This window comes from Pecten maximus, chromosome 10 (genome assembly GCF_902652985.1).
Source record: "Pecten maximus chromosome 10, xPecMax1.1, whole genome shotgun sequence".
Lineage (NCBI taxonomy): Eukaryota > Metazoa > Mollusca > Bivalvia > Pectinida > Pectinidae > Pecten > Pecten maximus.
In genome coordinates, this window is record NC_047024.1 from 33,203,380 (window position 1) to 33,227,013 (window position 23,634).

The following is a 23,634-nucleotide window of genomic DNA, read 5'->3' on the forward strand; positions in this document are numbered from 1 at the left end:
TATTTAATCTTAGTGATCACATTTAACCTGCTCAATTAGATATTATACTTAACCTTAGTCATCACATTTAACCTGGTCAATTAGTTATCATATTCAACCTTTTAAATTAGTTGTTATACCTAGCCTGGTCAACTAGTTATCACATTTAACCTAGTCAATAAGTTATTATACTTAACCTTAGTGATCACATTTAACCTGTTCAACTAGTTATCACATTTAACTTGGTCAATTAAAGGTCACCAGTCCCTGAACTAGATACTTGACTTGGGTCTACGTACTTCTCATCAATTTTATCGAGTTTGTCATGCCAGTGGTTATATGCTAATAGGGCAATGTTCCGTCCAGCAAGAGCTTCCATTTCCATAGCTGAAGCTGCTAGTTCTATTGCCTTTACATAATACAATCTCTCATTCAAAAGAAATGGAGGTAGATCATCAGTTTTCTTAAAATTATATTCTGGATAGGCCATCCATGAAACAGTATGAACCTCTTCTATGGATCTGAAGTAGAGTTTTATCTCTTCCTGTGTGAGTTCCCTGTTTGAGAAAATTTTACCAACAATATCCTCATTAATGGGTGGAATTTTGTCCGAGGCACTACTGTAATCTACTGGAAGATGTTGACCAAATGAATTCATTAACAAGTTCATATTACATGTGAACACTTCATTTGGCATTTCGGTGGCTTTTTCCATGCCAAAATAAGAACTGTTTACTTTTCCATGTACAAATGTTGCCACTGTTTTGTGATATTGCTGGGGAAAGTTGTGAATATCTTGTTGAAATCCCTCAAATTTAATGTTTGAAATTCCATCATGAAGAGGCGTTGCTATGACAACCATGTCATATCGTTTGGTCTTCACTTCACCATTTTCATCTTGCTTATAGTAAACTTCATATAGAAAAGGTTCATCTTCCAGAAATTCTACCATTTTAACCACAGCAGGAATTACATTAATTTTGGAATATTTGACAATATTTTCTGGGATCACCTTATTACCTCCCTTGACAGACCACAGTCCGGGCTCCACACCAGCCATTGATATAGCTCCTGTTAAACAGATAGAGATACATGTAGAAAGAATATAGAGAAGCGATATGCATGGATGACAACTCCAATTATAATTTTAACAGATTGGTGTGCCAATTATTCATTTATTGATTTTTCAGTAATTTGGGACAAGAACTAACAGGTTTAAACATTATCAAAATAGGATTTAATTTTTTTCACATGTTTACACCCATTTAGAAATTAAAAATCAATAAATTTACTAACCATGTTTATTTTATAGAATCACTATATTGTCCTACTTTACATGAAGATTTGGTTGAACTGTGTGAAACATTCAGTGTTTATAAAGTTAAACAGAGATAGCTAACATCCTGTACAACTGTTTACAGTTAAGATTTCTAGAGGTCAACTTAGCAATAGGTTGCCAATTCTCTAGCCGGTCGGTAAACTAGATGTCACCATGTGTTTGTAAAGCACAGATGTATTAGACCTGTAAGTACTTCTACTCTGAACTCCAAATAGGGTATCATCCCATTTCATTTTATAAAAAAAAAAAAAAAAAAAGATTAATAAAAGTATTTGACTTGACCAAGAGGTGACCTTACCAACAAAACCAGGAATCTCCAAGCCCTGTCCATAATTTGTCCTCATGGCCCCCATCACAAGCTCATGGATCAGGGCTTCATGTAATCCTTCTTCTCTCATTACCATCATTATTGATTTTTTTAGGTAATTAGCGAAGGATGGGTCCATAGAGGCCAATAGTTCTGGAACATTTGTATATGCATAGCCGGCATCCTGTACTTCGTAGATTCTGGAATACAGAGATAAGTAATTGGATTATAGTAAAGTGACAATTGTGCACAATTTTATGATATTATTTATGATTATTTATATCTGAAGTAAGAGATTCTGTTGAAATTGAGTATTTTTACCATTTACCATTAAAAATAGGGACTTATTTAGGGAATCTAAGGGATCAGCATTAGGCCCCTGAATCTTCCTAGCTTCAGTTATTAATTTCCTAAAAGGAACTATCTCTAAGCAGATTAATTTTCAGTCTCTATCAAATGAAGGGTCAATCATAAATTGTTCCATATATATATATATATCAAAAAATGTTGAAGGTGACAGAATGCAAGTAATGTATATAAAAAAATAGTAACTGACTATCCAAGGCGTCACATTTTGCACAACCAGTTTCACTGACTAGATTCTCAAGTGCATAGTAACAACAATTCATCGTGTGACATCATAGATTGATCACCTATTGATGACATCATATTCTGTAAGGGGACAGATTTAGATTTTCATAAAAAAAATTGTCAAGCTAGTTTTACTGGTATGTAAATGATTTTATAATTGTTGTTAAACTGTGATTAGATTAATCACAGTAACTTTGTGAACAACTGGACCTGATTATATAATGAACATTTAAAGATAAGTTTGAATGTTTTGTTATATGTTTTATATATTTTTGAATACCACAAAATGTCATAAAATTTTGACATAAAGACTTGATAAAAAACATAATGAATATTAGACTTGTCCCCAGTATTGCTGAATAATAACCCACCTCTCACTCACTCTCTCCAATCCCCACCATACCTCATTCCAATCCTGTCCAAAACACGTTAATTTAGACAAAAGGTGGCAAAATAACAGATCAAATTATGTGCACATATTCAGTGTATATTTGTGTGAATGAAAACTGTTGAAAAGTTGGTTGGACTAGATTCTGTCAACATATATAGGCCAAAAGGCATAACTGTCATAACACTGTTCAAATTGAAACTAGAACTGTCGCCAGGATGGCTGACTAACACCCCCGCAATCCGCACGAGTCAATGGTGAATTAGAACTGATAATTAGAGGCTAACTAAGATAACCCAGTAATATAGTGACCAGTTGCCATAACAACCATAATTTTGAGAAAAAGACAGTGGCATGCACATCTACCCATGGTCCTCTATATTTGTGTGAAGTTTCATTGAAATTGGCCCTTCGGTTTAGGAGGAGTTGTCCGGACAAGCATAAAGTTATGGTTCTTATCGGAAAACCTGTTTATAGTGACCAGTTGCCATAGCAACCATAATTTTGAGGAAAAAAAGTGAGATGCACATCTACACATGGTCCTCTATATTTGTGTGAAGTTTTATTGAAATCGGCCCTTCGGTTTAGGAGGAGTTGTTTGCACAAACTTAAAGTTATGGTTCTTATCGGGAAAACGTGTTTATAAGCGACAAGTTGCCATAGCAACCATAATTTTGAAAAAAAAAAAGTGGCATACACATCTACACATGGTCCTCTATATTTGTGTGAAGTTTCATTGGAATTGGCCCATCGGTTTAGAAGGAGTTGTCCGGACAAAATGCGTCTACAAACAGACAGACGGACGGACAACCTGATTCCAGTATACCCCCCTAACTTCGTTGCGGGGGTATAAAAATAAATGGATGTGCAAATCAATTTAAGCACAATCTGTACCTGTTATTTTCAACAATATTTGAACAATAAATACCTTTTAAACTTGACCATGAGGTCACTGCTAACCCACTTTTGAAGGTTGTAGATGTCCAGACCATACCGCCAGAACATTTTGGCCAAGGTGACCACAGTATACGGACTTGTTGTCATTCTCATTTCCTCACCATCAAATATGCCCATGACTTGCCCGGAAGGTCTCTCTCGTTTCTCCAAACCTAAAATCAATTATTAATTTGTCTACATAGGATCCATTTCCTGCCATTTTTATTAGCTCACCGGTTACGAGTAACCGAGAGCTAATGCTGTCACCCCAGCATCGTCGTCCCACCCCAAAACTTTAAAGTTTTTGGGGTAAGTTTTTGGAAAGCTTGTAAGTCCAAAAGTATACACCTCATGCCCTTCTAATTTGGTTTATACATTCATTAGAGGTCTAGGAATGATGTTATGGCAAAATCATGCAGAAAAGAATTGTGATTTTTTTTTGGCATTTTACCATTTCGTGGACTTAACTTTTTTGGCACCAAAACCCACTTTAAAGTTTTGGGGGCAAGTCCAAAAGTATACACCTATCACCCTTCTAATTTGGTTTATGCATTCATTAGATGTCTAGGAGTGATCGATGTTATGGCAAAATCATGCAGAAAAAAATTGTGATTTTTTTTTGGCATTTTACCATTTAATGGACTTAATTTTTTTGGCACAAAAACCCTCTTTAAAGATTTTTGGGGTAAGTTTTGGAAAGCTTGTAAGTCCACACCCTTCTTATTTGGTTTATACATCCATTAGAGGTCGAGGAGCGATATTATGTGACATACAATTTCAAAATGACATGCTTATACATACATAAAAAATGAAGGTGATTACCTTAATGACTTGATTCCTTTATTTCAAAATCAGTGTGTTTATATTCCTTAACCCTTTCAACCCTAAGAAACCTAAGTGGACTCTGCCATGCATTCATCGTCCAATATGGTCAGTAGGGGTGAAAGGGTTAAAATAGGCAGGTAGGAAAAGACAGGAGAGTGCTATAGAATTTTATAAAATGTTGTCGGGTTAGTTTTACCAGAAATGATTGATCAAGAATTTAAAATTGTTGTTGAAGTGTGACAATCATGTCTTGAACAACTGGGCCCAGATATATAGAATTTATATCAATCAAACATTTTCAATTTCATATGACATTTATGATTTACCAGTCAGCAAATTTTCAAATGACCACCATGCCAGCTGAAACGGAAACTTTGGGACAAGTTTCATGAATCTCATAAATAAAACCATTACTAAGTTTAAAGACTATTCTGATAGAGACGTAGACTGGGAAGTGTAGGTCTGGGTATGAGTTCTTTACCACTTTTTGAAAATACAAATGTACTAAACAAGTATGGGCCATTTGCTTTTTCTCTATAGAAGAAATTCAAATTTTCTATGAGCCATTGAGAATTTTTTTTCATTTTTAGGACACATGGACTACCGAGAATTTTAAGTGTTTATGTTCCAAAGCCACTGTTCTTCCCAACTCCCTGATTATATTGCCATGAATGTATCATATTTTAGTAGATAATCTATATTTCTCAAACCATCCTACAGTCCTCAAAGTCATCATCTAGATCAAGAAAACTGAAGTTTATCAAATCATAGTAAACTCCATGTTGGTATCTCTGATTTCATGTCTGTGGTAAGTTACAGGTTTAACCCCTCTTCATGACTCCGTCGTCCATTGCTAGGTTTGTCTCACCATCATATCTATCTCATTCAATGCAGCATATGTACTATCTACTGTCATTTCATACATGGTGTTTTACAGAAACAAGAGGCCCAGGGGCCTTAACGGTCATCTGACTCTAAATTAAAACCCTTATATTATTGTAGTATGCATTCTCTGTAGGAAGTATATAGTGGCACTGTTGGCCATGGTGGCCATCTTGGATATCTGACCGACCCAATAAATACTAACACTTGGTCTGGACCATCTAAGGGTCATTTCTGGTAAGTTAGAGCTGAATCCCACCGGTGGAATTTGAGAAGAAGTTTGAAATAGGTGTTGTTCAGGAAAACCATGATTGCGCAATCATGTTACAAAATGGCCACCATTGCTGCCATGCCAAAGTTTTTACGAGGCCGAAAAAATAACAACACTTTGTTGGCACTCATTCCTTAACATCCTCACCAATTTCGAGCTCAATGGCACCAGTGGAACTGGAGAAGAAGTTTAAAATGTGTTTTTTAAGATGGCAGATATGGTGGCCATCTTGCATTTCAGACCAATCTAAAAAATAACAACACTTGATCGGGATCATCTCAAGACCATTTCAGGCAAGTTTCAGCCCAACAGCACTGGTGGAACTTGAGAAGAAGTTTAAAATGTGTTTTTGAAGATGGTGGTTATGGTGGCAATCTTGGATTTTGGACCGACCCGAAAAATAACATCACTTGGTGGGGATCATCTCAGGATCATTTCAGGCAAGTTTCAGCTCAATAGCACTGGTGGAACTTGAGAAGAAGTTTAAAATGTGTTTTTCAAGATGGCGGCCATCTTGGATTTCGGACCGACCCGAAAAATAACAACACTTGGTCACGATCATATCAGGATCATTTCAGGCAAGTTTCAGCTCAATAGCACTGGTGGAACTTGAGAAGAACTTTAAAATGTGTTTTTCAAGATGGCGGCTATGGTGGCCATCTTGGATTTCGAACCGACCTGAAAAATAACAACACTTGGTCGGGATCATCTCAGGATCATTTCTGGCAAGTTTCAGCCCAACAGCACTGGTGGAACCTGAGAAGAAGTTTAAAATGTGTTTTTCAAGATGGCGGCTATGGCGGCCATCTTGGATTTCGGACCGACCCTAAAAATAACAACACTTGGTCGGGATCATATCAGGATCATTTCAGGCAAGTTTCAGCTCAATAGCACTGGTGGAACTTGAGAAGAAGTTTAAAATGTGTTTTTCAAGATGGCGGCTTTGGCGGCCATCTTGGATTTCGGACCGACCCGAAAAATAACAACAGTTGGAGGGGATCATCTCAGGATCATTTCAGGCAAGTTTCAGCTCAATAGCACTGGTGGAACTTGAGAAGAAGTTTAAAATGTGTTTTTCAAGATGGCGGCTATGGCGGCCATCTTGGATTTCGGACCGACCCGAAAAATAACAACACTTGGGCGGGATCATATCAGGATCATTTCAGGCAAGTTTCAGCTCAATAGCACTGGTGGAACTTGAGAAGAAGTTTAAAATGTGTTTTTCAAGATGGCGGCTATGGCGGCCATCTTGGATTTCGGACCGACCCGAAAAATAACAACACTTGGTCGGGATCATCTCAGGATCATTTCTGGCATGTTTCAGCCCAACAGCACTGGTGGAACTTGAGAAGAAGTTTAAAATGTGTTTTCAAAATGGCGGCTATGGCGGCCATCTTGGATTTCGGACTGACCCGAAAAGTAACAACACTTGGTCAGGACCATCTCAGGATCATTTCAGGCAAGTTTCAGCATAATCCCACTGGTGGAACTTGAGAAGAAGATTGAAATGTGAAAAGTTTACGCACGGCGCACAACGCACGGCGCACGGCGCACGACGACGGACGAAGCATGATGACTATAGGTCATCCTGACCCTTCGGGTCAGATGACCTAAAAAGAATGACAATGGAATACATTCAGTACTTATCTCATCTGACACAACTAGCCTTGCAGTCATAAATTTTCAATTATGCATTACATATGTATGTACAATGTATATACATGTATAGACCACAACAAATTTACTATCGTATAATGTTAATCCCAAAAAATTTAAAAGATCACTTGAGTTACCTAGAATTTTTGTAAAATTGACCATGTACAGATTTTCTGGGTGAATGATGGAGCCTCCAGATTCATAGTCTCTGCTGTTGATGTTGACAGTTGCCAGGCGACCACCGATGGTGTTTTTTTCGTAAACGTCTATGACAGCTTCACTGCCAAACTGCTCTCTCATGAAGTAAGCTGTAGAGGTTCCTCCTATACCACCACCAACAATTGCTGTAAGTGGAACAGAAAAAATAATAACAAGTGTATAACACTATTATATTATTACTATTATTAGCTGTAATCGTCATTTTTTGACGGAGGCTGAACGACAAAAGAAGAAGAAGGGGCCTGTTCGTTTATGCGGACAGTGTATAACTCTAGGGGCCTGTTCGTTTATGCAGACAAAGCGGTTCGCCAGTTTTTATATGTAATATTTCAAACATATATTTTGATGGACCTGCAAATGTTAATAGAGGACTTGGTAGTCTTTGTCAAGGCTCGTCTGAAAACAATATAAAATCACCAGGTCCGTCTTTATTTCACAAAGAACGACACTAGTCCAAGTGGTCTAACCAATTGGACTGCAAAAACGAAAATGGCCTAAATTGTGTCTAAGAAATGGATTCCAGGGCAGCTCCGGTGTAAATTTGTGCTATTCTTTTTTTATTTTCCTAAAATAAGTAAATTGTGGCCTAAACATTGACCTTGGAATTTCAAGCAAAATCTCCTCTAATTATAAGGAAAACTTATAATTGACCTTTTTATAAAGTTTGATAAAAATCCCTTAAAGAAAAGTCCATTTTTTAACATGGACCAATCTGTTTATTCAATTTGATCTGATATTTTGCCTTGTAAATAAATATTATAATGTTATTATGCGATGTAAAGAAATATCATACTATGGGACAATCTAAAAAAAATAAATTCAAATTCCAAAAATATATGGAGATACATGTATATGGTAATTTTGTCTCCATTTTCACTCGATGATGGAATTTAAATTCATGTATTGTGTATAGACCTTTCATAATATAATTATTAAGATTATGGTACAGCATAGTACAAGTATATAGACACATAGAATCTCGGACTTTTGGGTTCGAAGTCTTAACTACTTTAAGCGGTAGTCTACTGTGTTCCCTAGTGTTAATATACGATCAAGCTTTGACACGTAGTTGATAACATTACAGTAAAGCCTTGGGCACAACTAGAGCAGAGATCTATTGCCTATCAGTCATACAGATACAGGAAGCTTATGTATAATCTAAAACTGGCTATCAGTTGTAAACAAACTGTATGGTAAGCTTTCCACAACTTTCCAAAATTTTGTTGCCTAAAAAGTCAAACATATCTTCATTTTTTAAATTTCCATAGGGTATTAAAATGTGGGTTTTTTTTCCCCAGCAAAATAGATCAAAGTTCTTACTGGGAATGGTTTAAACCGATTTAGTGGTAAATACATGTATATGAATATATCCTATCATCAAACCACCTACTGGATACATTGCCCTCGCAAAAAAAAAGGGGAAAAAAACGCAAATTACCTAGCCTTGTTGAGTTATAGGGAGAAACCCATTTTCCAAAATTGTAAAAATAGGAAATTATCATTTTATTTTTTAGGAAAGTAAATGTAAATAATTTGTTTCTCTCTTCAATTTATTGAAATTTCAAAAAAAAAAAAAAAATCAACAACAACAAAAACAAAACCTTATACATGTATTCACAATATTCAACGTTGAAGCTCTCATACATGAGTTTAAGTTGTTGTCTGAAAAGTGTTGTACAAACAAGAGGCCCATTGGGCCTGGATTGCTCACCTATTAATGTTAATCAAGCAGGAACAAGACAATAAAGACAAGTTTTGTATAATTATAACATGATTTTAAAGATTATTTAATTAATGTTACTGAGACTTTTGGTTATTCTATAGAAACTTAATTTTTAAACATATTTGTAACCTTTACATGTAACAAGTGCATAGGCAAAGGTCATAGCCTTTCATCCCAGAAAGCTACAGGCCCATTGCTGGGTCTCTAGGCTTCTTGAAACTTAATAAGAAGAAGTCATTAAAGGATTTTAATTTGTTTGACTCTTGTGACTTTTAAAGCAGGTCACAGTAAATCCTCCCAGAATGCTATAGACCAAAAATAAGAAGTCCTTTAATTTTTTTGCACATTTGGTCTCTATATCAATTTGAAAATACCCAATATAAGCCATTGGTGGGTCTCCCGGCTATTGGGAAGAAGTAAAAAAATTGATGTTGAAGGATGTTTGGCTGCTGATCTACCTTTTTTATATATAGAATACATTGTGAAAAGATAAGAAAACTAAGATATATAAAGATATTCAGCAGCTGAATGTTACAATCTAGGAGCCAAGATATTTCACCTTGAGACGTGAACTATTCCCTCCCAATGCTATTTAATATACCAGTTACCCGAAACTGGATTACCCCGGTAAGAGACTACCTGTCATATGTAACCTTCTTATTGCCTCCTTTAGATGGTCACATATGACAGGTTTGGATGCACTGGTACATTCTGAAAAAATTCAATAAGATTTTCACAAAATATATGAATAGAAATAACGAACGTCTACAATATAATCATCCTGTCAAGCTATATCAACAAATTAAAGGCCTATATTATATATAATCTATATTCCTTCATAAGCTAGTATATTGAACCACTGACTTATACCAAGTCTGTGATTGAACTACCGGTATCTTTATATTGCAATATAATAATCATTAATGTGATAAAAACAATACTGGCTAGAAAATAAGAATAATTCATTTGGCGGCTTACAAAAATTTCCTTTAAAGTTATGGCGCGGGACGGATGTCATAATTAAATATTTTTGCCTAGGCAGAAATCGAATATTGCCTAGGCTGAAATATTTTTGCCTAAGCAATATTCGATTTTTGCCTAGGCAGAAATAATTTTGCCTAGGCAAAAATATTTAATTATGACATCCTTCCCGCGCCATATAAAGTTGTCTTTTTGAGACTGTACATTCCGTTTGTCAAGAAAATTATTTGAAAAAATAACTTCACTGTTATTACAGCATGTGATCAGTTGTATGAACCAATTCACATACATAAAATTAAACTGAAACCTCAAGAAACAATTATTATATTAAGCCGTTTGAGGCTTCCTGTATTTATCAACAGAAACTTTCTTCAAATAACAGGCTGCTGGTCGGGCGATTTATGACCCGACATTTGTATAGACTGCAACATGGCACAGGGGTTCTTTACAAATTATATCATATATGAGATGGGTCGCACTCGCACATATATATAGCCTATCTCATCTATCATATCATTTGTAACGAACCCATGTGGACATGGCTTCTAGTGAAAGGTTCTTGTCGTGATGAACTTCTATCATTTTTGGAGTTCCCAACCTGTTTCTTAGGCCATATGTACAGAAAAGATAGTAAGTCTTCATGGAATTCATAGCTCGTGATCTTGGTCCTGTTCGTTTATGTTGACAACATCATATTTTTAATTGTAACATAATAATTCAGGCATAGATTTTGACGTCAAGGCCAAAAGTCTGGTCACTCATTACATATAATCGATCCATCACTATTTCATGCAACAACCGTTTGTATCGACAAAAACGGCCCTAACCATGTCTAGTCTTACATTGCAAATAGCCAAAAATATCTATAAATAAAGTTATGTATAAGTATAAGGTGGCCCTGCTGATATCGTCAGTCAGCCATTAGCTGCGATAACGTAGCTCTGGACGACGGACGGACAATTTCTGATAGATGGTCGTCGTCAGATACCCTGCCAGCAGTAGCCTTCTAGTCAACCATATGTCGGCGACTTAGGAATACGATGTTATGAAATATAAACAATCAGTAAATATTATGTCAGCGTATGAAAATCAGTATGAATACCAATATGCGGAGGTCTCGATTCTTCTTCTGCTTCAACGTTTGGTCCAATAACCAAACATATTATGATGCAGGCTATCGTGAAAGTTGTGGGGGCCGCCATGTTCAATGTCTTTTAATCTGCGTTAGTTTCGTTCCTAAATTATTTCTTGTATAAATCTGATCCGTTGATATGTGTGGCTGGTATTTATAACTAAATTTAGATTTGGTCAATTTCGCATGCTAATGATTATAGCAGTGTTGTGAAAGGCTTATTGGATAAAGAATAGAAGATCCGAAAATATTTTGCTAGCTTTACTTATTCTAGCCGGTGTAAACAAAAAAGATGGCGTCCACGTGCTTCCGTTTTGCATGCTGTCACATCAGAAAGTGGGTCCCGAGGAGGATTTGTTTGGCTGCAGCTGGGAATGGCAGTAGACCAATACCGAAGATAATGTTCTTGTCGACATTTGTAGCACTTTGCAATGATAATGAAAAGCAGAAATCGTCACATACAAAGGAAAAGCTCAAGGTCCTGACACTAAATAAAACTGTCAAGGAGCAACCTATGTTAAAATGTTGCAGTGTGTGTAGTTGACGTCCTGCTAGCAGTACGGTCGTAACACGGGGAATGTCTAGTCATATATCTAAAAAATAGACAGAAATGCTTTTAAATAAAGACATTTGCAAACATCTAAAATCACAATAATGATCACCTTGCACAAAATCTGTATTGATATACACCATTACCAGATTACATGTACATGTATAGGTATTTCTGGCTATTATTTTAATATATGACTAAACTATGTAAGACTTGTAGTGTAGTGCTTAAACTTTGTAAATCCAAAGTAAAATATTCTAGCTCCTGTCCATTTTTGTCTTGTATATTAGTTTGTCATAAACGTATAACCAGTTGGAGTATGGATTTGTTACTAAAAAAACAAAAATCTCTTAGGCGATATTTTTTGCAAGGTATTTATTAAAAGTCGCATGAATTTATGAGAAGTTAAATAATATTTTACTAAAACATGTTTATTGAATTTTTGCCAGTGAAACAGAGAAATTTATCAAACTAATAAAATTTATATTTTCATACAGTGATGAGCAGTGAAAATATAAGATTTTGTAGTGATTTTTTTTTAACAAAGCTATACCCAATTGGTATATAATAGGCAAGTTTGCATATCACACACAAGTTAAAATTGGTGGTTTTCCTTGACTTGATATCTGACCAGTTATATTACATTGTTATCAGATGGTCATAGGCCCTTTTTATGAATATCATATAGATAGTAAGACACAATTAAGTCTAATAACACTATTGTTACATTATGAATATATGGTATCACATGAGTGTTTCGCTTGTTAAAATGTAAAACTTGTATCTGTTTAAGCAGGTCAGGACATCAATTTATCACTACACGTATTAAAGCTTTATATCGCTATAATAGTGTGTACAGCTACGCGGTAAACAAAACAGACAAATAAATATAAAAAAGCATGCACTCTGACATGACACATAACCATGCTGGGGGTGTTCATAAACAGCATTCAAACAAATTGAAAGAAATTTTGATTGGAAATAATTGAGTTAATAAAGTAGATAATTACTCTATTGTTTCAAAACAAAATTAATTACAATGTGTCAAGATGTTGTTTGCAAACATCCCCAGCAACTTTCATGTGTTGCTTTTTTATCCAAAAAATGTTGCTTTTCTTCAGTTTGGTAAAGCTATTTATAAATAGCTATTAATAGTGATAAGCTTTGATAGTAATTGATTTACAGGCACCTAACCTGTGCAGGTAAATAAATTGATTGCTTTCACTTATTTATCACCCATAAGCTTTGACACATAGAATCACAGACTTAGATAATATGTGATAGAATACTGCGTGTATGTCATAGTAATGTGGAAGTTATTAAACTCAATAAATATTTTGATATGTCTCTTGCCTAAAGGCTCAAGACTTCAAAATGATTAAACTTCTTTTATCAATTTCATGTTTTATTGATCATGACACTGATATAATTTCTGTTTATAATGTGCCTATAATATTTTAGTACCAGGTAAACGAAGAAAAACAATTGTCTGATGTCTATTATAATAAAGTAGTAGTACCGGTAGTAGTAATTATTTAATCAAAACATGCAATTTTGCAGTCATATTAGCAGTAAATATTTTAGATTTTGCACAAAGTATGTAAGTTAGGGATAGAGTAAGCCTTGCATGATGGCATCTCCACCTTAGAAGGCTTCTGCAAAATATAAGGGAACTTGTATATGATGAGGTCAGAATCAAACTACTGGAAATATGAGGGGGGAAGGCATCAGAGGTGGCATGGAGAAGGTACTCAACTGCAGGAGAGATAAATGGTGAGCTTGGAGAAGAGGCTGGAATGATGAAGTCAGTTGGGTTTGAAGGAACTCGTGCAGGGTCAACAAGGTCACTAAACACACACACACACACACACACACTTACATGTACCCCGGAATATATAAATATGTTCCCGCAATGTCTTTAACGTCCATGTATGTACTAGATTTTCAGCTTTTTGAAAATCTTGAAGTGTGCAAGGTTTGCTGAATGTTATGTGTTAGAAGGTTGTTACATAATCTGAGAATCTGACTTTATATTATCATGAAAATGTGACTTTAAATTATCATATGATGAATCACAGTAGGAACAGGTCACATAGCATAGAGTATTAGTATGTGAAAGCATGATACATGTAAAGTCATAGGTGTATTGTATCATACAAAGATTCTTATGATTTATACATGATACAAGACTATAAATCAGGTATGTAAAGATATGTCTTATTAATCTGGATAAAACAATTTGAGTTGTTTTTCTAGGATCCTGACCCTAGCACACTTACAACAGAATATCTTCTGAGAAATGCTAGCCTGGCCTCACTCGACTCAACTCTCCGACTTTTGTCAGTGACTACAGTGGCTTTGTCAGATGTAGAAAAAGAATATGCAAGGGTAAGTAATAACTTCAGTCCTTAAATACCCAGAATTTTCCAAGATTATGTGTCTGTTGCAGAATCATTAATTTTTGCTGATTAGAAAATCACCTATAGGATTCAGAAAAAAAATGTTTGTGAGAGACAAGTTTAGTACCGTTCATGCAGAACATGTTTTTTTGGAGATAAGTTGATGCTCTCATTGCAACATTTGTAATCTGTATTGTTTTCTTTTTAGCCCAGTGTCTATAGCTGGTCATATCACCTTTCATCTGGGATTTGTACTTGTCTATATTTAAATAAATCTTATCATTATTCTCTGGAAAAAAACATAATTTATCCAAAAATACTGGAAGCTATCAGAATATTGCTGGATACACCAACTCTTTAACGTGACGGTACTAGGAACCAATGTTCAAGGGTGATTGTTGCTTCCTCAGTCAGTCATTTTATCAGGAAATTACTTTGATGCTGTCATAACCACATTATTACCAGGCATATTAATATAACCAATAGTATCAGGGGAGATAATAAATGATTATATCTACATCTTTCAGTGGACATTCGTTCTGATTAAATTTATGAAGTTCCGATTGACGGTCCTTGATAAGCCTGCAGAAGAAGAGCGAGTGTTGGATATGATACTGCAGACTAGACATAAACTCGGTGAACTCAAGCAAAAACGACGAGTAAGTAACCAGTGGAACTGTTGGTTAAATGAGATTGTAACAAGAAATATCTTTAAAAAAGATAAATGGCATAGTTTTAATGCTGGTGGTTATAATGTAAATCTGCTGATGAAATAAATTAACGAACTAATGCATTTCAGCACGGATAACAAAATTATATCAGTTTGAATCATTTTTGGTGATAAGACTGCATTTGAATCAGGAATATAATTTTATCTATGTGTCATTTGAAAGGATACATCCACTTATTCACCTTGCATTCAATCCTAACTTTGTTTCGTTTTTAACTGTATATCTGCATTTTGGATTTACCACTGCATTGACCAATCACATACTTCATCTTGACCAGTAACGCCACCTGTCGCGTCATATCCGGGGCCAAAAGAATATTATACGGCTATGCTGAAAAAGATTTTTATTGATTGTGTTTGTGTTATTATCTTCTGTGATTTTATTGAACTACCAACAGTGGCAACTTTAAATTACTACAAAAACACATGAAAGTCAGCTTTCATGTAATCCAGCAAACAGCCTGACATGGAACTAAACCACAAACAATGAATGCACCGTGTGTGCCAGAACTGGAAAGTGGTATTTTCAAAACAGATAGAGCTCAAAATAAACAGATTCAAAATTTTCTTTCCAATTTAAAATAAAATTAAGCAGGTTCATTTTTCATACATACAATATTATATATTATTTCTTACTGAAACTGTGAGCAACAACCTTGTTATCTGTTAAATGAAGAAAATTAATGATAGTCAGAAAGTTTGTTTTGGACAGGTATGGGTGGAAAATGATAGTCAGACAGTTAGATTTGGACAGGTATGTGTGGGTAGTGATAGACAGACAGTTAGTTTTGGACGGGTATGTTTGGATAGTGATAGTCAGACAGTTAGGTTTGGACAGGTATTGGTAGCTACCATGGTTTCTATTCAATAATTTAGTCCTTGGCCCTCCTGTACCAGACAATAACTACCATAGGTTTTGTTCCATATTTCAGGATTTGACTCTCCTTTACCAGACAGTAACTACCATGTTTTCTGCTGCGGCTGAAGCAGCACTTATATCAGGTATGTGTAGTATTTGATGTATGATGTTTCTTTACGTCTTTTCGCACCTGTGGTATTGATATTATCCACTGCATGTCTTGGGAAATGGCTAATGTTGAGATGACCTCTGTGGAATTGAGGATCACTTTTTGTGCATTATAGTTGGAACAAACAAGTGTTTATCATTGAAAATTAATTAACTTCTTTTATAGCTTGTCTTTAGTCTGCCATTGTTTGGTCTCATGTAACTAGCCCTTGTTCACGTGAGGAAAGAATGGGTTTTCCCTGCTTGCTGAGATTGATATCATCTTTCCTCTCTTTAGAGGTTTGAAAAGAGATCTCAACCAAAGGGGTTGAATTTCTGAAGTTGACCAACACAAAGCTTGCCGAATGTTTTGCAATTTAACCTAGATAGCAGACATATGTTGGCCCAATTCATCATTATTGGTTGGGCCAACATCGTATCGCAAATTGGTCTAGAGTTGACCTAATGTATTCTTCTTCTTCCTGGTACGACCTCCGTCAAAAATGACGATTACGATTAATTGTTGGTTGGATGCTGTTAAAAAAGTGAGGGAATTTAGGTACAGTGAGAGGGGTTTTTTTTATTAAGTTTTTTTTTAGTGGAAACTATAAGATAAAAACATGAGGGTGTGTTTACCGTGTATGCTTGAGATCATCAAGGGCTGCATTGTGTATATGTGCCTTGAAGATCTCTAGTGTAGTGCATTGTACTGCTGCCACCGGGAGGAGGTTCCATTGTGTTATTGTGTGTGGGAAAAAGGAGTATTTGTATGTGTCATTGGTGGCAGATAGGTGTCTGAAGGTGTAGGGGTGTGTTTGCCTTGTCCTAGGGTCTGCTGGGTGCATGATGCTGTGTGGGTCTATTGCGACATGATGGTGAATGATTTTGTATAGTAGTATAAGTCTGGTCTTGAGTCTGCGTGTTTGAAGTGTGGGCCAGTTGAGTTTGTCCATCATGTCTTGTACTGAACTTGTGTTGTGGTATCTGTTTTGTACGTATCGTGCTGCTCTGCGTTGTATTTTTTCTATCTGGTTGATTTGGTTTATGTTGTGCGGGTCCCATATGGAAGAGCAGTATTCTAGTTTGGGTCTCACTAGGGCTTTGTATGCGTGTTCTTTTATATGTTGTGAGTTTATTTTCAGGTTGCGTTTTAGGAAGCCTAGTGATCTGTTGGCGTTTGCAGTGATGTTGTTGATGTGTGTGTCCCATTTGAGATTTTTCTGTAATGTGAGTCCTAGATATTTGCTGGCGACGACTTGTTGCAGTGTGTGGTCGTGCAGTTTGTAGTTGTATGTTGTTTTGGTGCGTTTGTTTGAAGTGGATATGATATTGCATTTGATTGGGTGAAATTTCATGAGCCAGTCTTGTTCCCACTGTCCTGCTGCGTTTATGTCTTGTTGTAATTTGTGTGCATCGTCTGTGTTGTGGATTGTCTTGTAGATGATGCTATCGTCGGCGAAGAGTCTGAGGGTGCTGTGTTTGATGTAGTCTGGTAGGTCGTTGATGTATATGAGGAAGAGTATGGGGCCCAAACAGGTTCCTTGAGGTACTCCTGAAGTGACTTGGACTTTGTCCGATTGTTTCCCTTCAAGTAATACTGTTTGGGTGCGGCTCAACATTGGACCAACTGACTAAAAACTGTGTTGGGCCAGCGTTGCCCTACTTTAAAAATATGTTGTGTCAGTATTGGGTCAATGCTTGTTTGTGGTGCATGTTTGCTGTTGGGCTAACATTGCACCAACCAACAGTTTGTGATGTTTGATAATAAGAAAACAAAGATTGGTTTGAATAATATTCTGTCTTTATTATTTTCTTACCTGGATTATCAGCAGTCATCCCCACCTCCTCCTGACTTTCATATCCTCTCCTGTTACTTCCCTTTTCTGAGTACTCTGCATATCTCAGTCAGTTTTTCGGTGCTCTTGGCTGTGAGGAGGTGTTTCCATACAGCCTTTCCATACCCATGTGAGATAGAGATATCGCATCCTTAGAAACCACGGGGTCACCATGTGAATTATGTGAAAATTGGTTAACCCCTGTATATTCAGACAACTTAAAATATGTAGTATTGCCAATGCTACAAAAGCAAGGCTGCTCCCAAGAAGGAAATTACTTAATTACCCCACCAATAATGTAAGGAGGTATACTGGAATCAGGTTGTCTGCCCATTTGTCTGTCTTTGTCAGTATTTTTCCAAACAACTCCTCCTATGGTTTTGTCAAACTTTGTGAATGTAATCATCACACACTGAATATGTTCACATGAACTTATATTTTTTATCCACCTGTTTTTATGGCAGTTATCTCCCTTTTCTGATCTCATACAAACTTTTTAAAAACTTATGTGGTCAGCACATATGAACACTGAAGTTGTGCACTGTTCTTACTGTTTTGATCTCCCCATTTAACTTGTGTATATGTGTGATGTAAATAAGAGGTGTGTATATGTGTGATGTTTTAGAACACATATGTATATGTGTGATGTCTTATAACAGGTGTGTATATGTGTTACACATGTGTGATGTTTTATAACAGGTGTGTATATGTGTGATGTTTTATAACAGGTGTGTATATGTGTGATGTTTTATAACAGGTGTGTATATGTGTGATGTCTTATAACAGGTGTGTATATGTGTGATGTTTTAGAACACATATGTATATGTGTGATGTCTTATAACAGGTGTGTATATGTGTTACACCTTATAACAGGTGTGTATATGTGTTACACATGTGTGATGTTTTATAACAGGTTTGAATATGTGTGATGTCTTATAACAGGTGTGTATATGTGTGATGTCTTATAATAGGTTTGTATATGTGTTACACCTTATAATAGGTTTGTATATGTGTTACACATATGTAATGTTTTATAACAGGTTTGAATATGTGTGATATCTTATAACAGGTGTGTATATGTGTGATGTCTTATAACAGGTGTGTATATGTGTGATGTCTTATAACAGGTGAGTATATGTGTTACACCTTATAACAGGTGTGTATATATGATGTTTTATAACAGGTGTGTATATGTGTTACACCTTATAACAGGTGTGTATATATGATGTTTTATAACAGGTGTGTATATGTGTGATGTTTTATAACAGGTGTGTATATGTGTTACACCTTATAACAGGTGTGTATATGTGTGATGTCTTATAACAGGTTTGTATATGTGTGATGTTTTATAACAGGTGTGTATATGTGTGATGTTTTATAACAGGTGTGTATATGTGTGATGTTTTATAACAGGTGTGTATATGTGTGATGTTTTATAACAGGTGAGTATATGTGTGATGTTTTATAACAGGTGTGTATATGTGTGATGTTTTATAACAGGTGTGTATATGTGTGATGTTTTATAACAGGTGTGTATATGTGTTACACATGTGTGATGTTTTATAACAGGTTTGTATATGTGTGATGTCTTATAATAGGTGTGTATATGTGTGATGTTTTATAACAGGTGAGTATATGTGTGATGTTTTATAACAGGTGTGTATATGTGTGATGTTTTATAACAGGTGAGTATATGTGTGATGTTTTATAACAGGTGTGTATATGTGTGATGTTTTATAACAGGTGAGTATATGTGTGATGTTTTATAACAGGTGAGTATATGTGTGATATCTTATAACAGGTGTGTATATGTGTGATGTTTTATAACAGGTGAGTATATGTGTGATGTTTTATAACAGGTGAGTATATGTGTGATGTTTTATAACAGGTGAGTATATGTGTGATGTTTTATAACAGGTGTGTATATGTGTGATGTTTTATAACAGGTGAGTATATGTGTGATGTTTTATAACAGGTGAGTATATGTGTGATATCTTATAACAGGTGTGTATATGTGTGATGTTTTATAACAGGTGTGTATATGTGTGATGTTTTATAACAGGTGAGTATATGTGTGATGTTTTATAACAGGTGTGTATATGTGTGATGTTTTATAACAGGTGTGTATATGTGTGATGTTTTATAACAGGTGTGTATATGTGTGATGTTTTATAACAGGTGAGTATATGTGTGATGTTTTATAACAGGTGAGTATATGTGTGATGTTTTATAACAGGTGAGTATATGTGTGATGTTTTATAACAGGTGTGTATATGTGTGATGTTTTATAACAGGTGTGTATATGTGTGATGTTTTATAACAGGTGAGTATATGTGTGATGTTTTATAACAGGTGTGTATATGTGTGATGTTTTATAACAGGTGTGTATATGTGTGATGTTTTATAACAGGTGTGTATAGTGATATCTTATAACAGGTGTGTATAGTGATATCTTATAACAGGTGTGTATATGTGTTACGCCTTATAACAGTTGTGTATATGTGTGATGAAATGTGTTTGTTTAAAGAAAAAAACATTTTGGGAAATAAGTTTCAATCCTAAGTTGCTTTTACTTTTGATTAATGTAGAATGTATCATTTTTTCTCCAGGTGTAGATTATCAGGTTTCCTCTGCTAATGAGGCCATGCAGAGTTCACAGGTGTACCTGAGAGGAGTACAGGAAGCAAGTCTGGAGGCAGAAAAGGAAATGACAGATATACAGGTGGAAACCATTGCCAAGGAAAGTAAACATGCAGAGGAAGAGGAAAAGAAATATAAAGAACAGGAGAAGAATCAGTTAGAGGAATCAGGAAATGAGAAGATGACAAGAAAGGAGAACTCTGAGGAAACTGGAAGAGAGGAAAACCGAGAAATATCAGAAGTCATTTTAGCAGATATCAGAACTGATGAACTAGATAGGCTGAACAAGAATAATCATGCTATATTTGTAGATGACCCCAATGTAATGGAGAATGATAATGACAGCAATGAGAGTGATTCTATATTTAATGAGAATGTGGAAGTTGATGCTGATGACAAAGCCACTGAAAAAGAAATATTTCAAGAAGAAATAAAGAAAGATAAATTTGACCCAGATCAGTGGAAGGATTGTTAAATTCCAGAACTTATTCACTTGGAAACCTCTACTGTCTGTAGTCAACAGTAAGGAAGTTCATACAGGCTACTGAAAAGGAGATACATTGTCATTTTATTTATGATATAGTTATGCCATTTTGATGACATTTTATGATGTCATTTGACCCAAAGGGCCAGGATGACCTATAGCCATCGTGTTTCGTCCGTCATCGTCTGTCGTGCGAAAGACTTTATTTCAAAACGCTACTCATCCATAACCCTTTGGGTGGTTTGCTTCAAATTTGGTTTGAAGCATCATTGGGGGAGGGCGATCATATTTCATATAAATGAGGCTGGTCTGACCCCTAGGGACAGAGGGAGGGGCGGGCCCGAAAAGGGAAACTTTGCTGAAATTTTGCTTTAAAATCCTACTCTTTCTGAACCTTTTGATGGATTTCATCCAAATTTGGTGTGAAAAATAAACAGGGGAGGGCAGTCATATTTTACATAAATGAGGCTGGTCGGACCCCTGCGGCCCCAGTAGCGGGGCCCCAAAAGGGGAACTTTGATGAAATTTTGCTTTAAAATCCTACTCAGGATGACCTATAGCCATTGTGTTCGTCCATCGCTGTGTGCCATCAGCCATGCTTAAGACTTTTTATTTCAAAATGCTACCCCTCCTTAACCCTTGTGTGGATTGCTTCCAAATTTGGTTTGAGGCATCATTGGGGGAGGGCGATCATATTTTACATAAATGAGGCTGATCTGACCCCTGGGTCCCCAAACGCGGAACTTTGGTGAATTATTGCTTTAAAACCTTACTCTTCTTTAACCCTTGGATGGATTACATCCAAATTTTGTGTGAAACTTCATTTGGGAAGGGCAAAGGCTAGTGTGACCCATGGGGCCCGAGTTTTGGGGCAACTTTGCTGTAATTTTGCTTTAAAACCCTAGGCCTACTCCTCCTAAATCTTTCAGTGGATTACAACCAAATTTCGTATGAAACATCATAACAGGATGGCAATCACAATTTCTATAAATAAAGCTGGTGTGACCCCTGGGGACAGATGGAAGAGGCCCCAAATGGGGAACTTCACCATAATTTTGCTTTAAAATTCTATTACTTGATGCCTTAATGGATCACAACCAAATTTGATTAGAAAAATCATATGGGGAAGCAATCATAATTTATATAAATGCAGCTTGTGGGGCCCCTGAAGACAAAGGGACGAGACCCCAAAAGGGGAACTTGATTTCAACCAAATTTAGTTTGAAACATCATAAAGGGACATGAATCATAATTTATATAAATGAGGCAGGTCCGACCCTACGGGATTGAAGGGCGGGGCGCCCAAAAAGAGCACTTCAGGTTAAATATTGCTTTAAAATGCTACTCCTCCTTAATACTTTAATTGATTACGACCATATTTAGTATGAAACATCATTGGGGAGGGGCAATCCTAATTGATATAAATGAGGCTTGTCCGACCCTTGGGGGCAGAGGTGCATGGCCTAAAAATGGGAACATGGCTGAAATTTTGCATTAAGATGTTGCTCCTCCTTTAAGCCAAAATGGATAAAAACCAAATTTGATCTAAAACATAACTGGCTGAGTATAGATAATTTATGGAAATTTATTATAGTGATGCTTGATTGTGAGGTGTTTTCCCTGCTGTAAGTGTTTGTCAGATGAATGTTAAGACCCATGGGCCTCTTGTTTTCATTACACATATCACGCATGGTTGGATCTATTTAAAATCAGAACAAAATACATTGAAACACGAGACATTACAAATCATACTGTACATCTAGTTCTACTAGTATTCATTGACTAGGGTCTTTGTCAAATATCATTCACGCATTTATACTCTGCATTTTGTACATGTACTGGTAAATCAATTATATTATTCAACCAGTATGTAATAGCTGGGTATTTACTCGAACACAACGTTCTCACCTTCTCCATAGAGAGTTGAATATCAATCTGGCAAAAAAATAAAATTCTAAATAGTTAACGTTTTCTGTCAATCATGTACAATTTCAAACTCTTAATGTTCAATATCGTATTTTGAGCCTCACTTCATTCAAATTCTTATTTTTGAACGTCACATATCGTTTATCAGCCTGGTATACCATTCAAATTGTGAACTTTTAAAAGTGGTATGTGGATTCTTCGATTGTTGAATTTATATCAGCTGGCTTAATATTCCAGTTCTGAATTGATGAATTTCGTATATCAAGCTGGCTGAACATGAGAGTTATAGATGTTGAATGACTGTTCATCTATTTGCCAATCTATTTTAAGTCACATGTAAGCTTCTTGATCACTTTGATTTCTTTTCCTTGTTCTTTTATCGGTGGGATTCATATGGTCCCCACTGATAGGTTATTCTATCCATAATGAACACTGTGTGCCTATTAAATCGGCCCTTATGACATTTATACACAATCTTGATAAAACAGTTTCTGTTTATATGTCACACTATAAACTATAGTTCTGTTTTAATTAACACTTATCCATCATTGTTAATGGAACTCCTGGACATTGTAGCAGCTTGGATTAAATTTGATTGGAATGCCTTTCTAGTAATGCCTGGCAAACTGTTCCAGTCATCAACTACTCTCTATGCAAAAAAAAAAATGTTTCCTCCTGTTGAGCCTCGAATATTGTTTTCTAGTTAGCTCACCTGGTCCGAAGGACCGTTGAGATTATTCCATGGTGCGGCGTCTGTCGTCTGTCATCATTTCCTTTAAATCCCTAATAGTCCTGAATGGATTTTACTGAAATTTCGTCTGGAGCATTATTGTGC

General features: G+C 35.9%; 2 protein-coding genes across 2 annotated transcripts; one reads left to right on the forward strand and one right to left on the reverse strand.

Annotated features, from left to right (window-relative positions):
• Positions 1–7: 7 nt before the first annotated feature.
• LOC117335498 (prenylcysteine oxidase-like) lies at positions 8–11,315 on the reverse strand. Its single transcript, XM_033895539.1, has 5 exons — positions 11,200–11,315; positions 7,312–7,518; positions 3,533–3,713; positions 1,617–1,825; positions 8–1,050 (listed from the first exon to the last, which is right to left on the reverse strand). Exons 1-5 carry the CDS (start codon positions 11,297–11,299, stop codon positions 230–232), a joined length of 1,518 nt encoding a protein of 505 aa, XP_033751430.1. The 5' UTR covers positions 11,300–11,315; the 3' UTR covers positions 8–229.
• Positions 11,316–11,520: 205 nt separating this feature from the next.
• On the forward strand, positions 11,521–23,313 carry LOC117335501. Its single transcript, XM_033895540.1, has 5 exons — positions 11,521–11,707; positions 14,036–14,167; positions 14,706–14,837; positions 15,841–15,910; positions 20,359–23,313. The coding sequence occupies exons 1-5, from the start codon at positions 11,522–11,524 to the stop codon at positions 20,862–20,864; spliced, it is 1,026 nt and encodes a 341-aa protein (XP_033751431.1). The 5' UTR covers position 11,521; the 3' UTR covers positions 20,865–23,313.
• Positions 23,314–23,634: the final 321 nt, after the last annotated feature.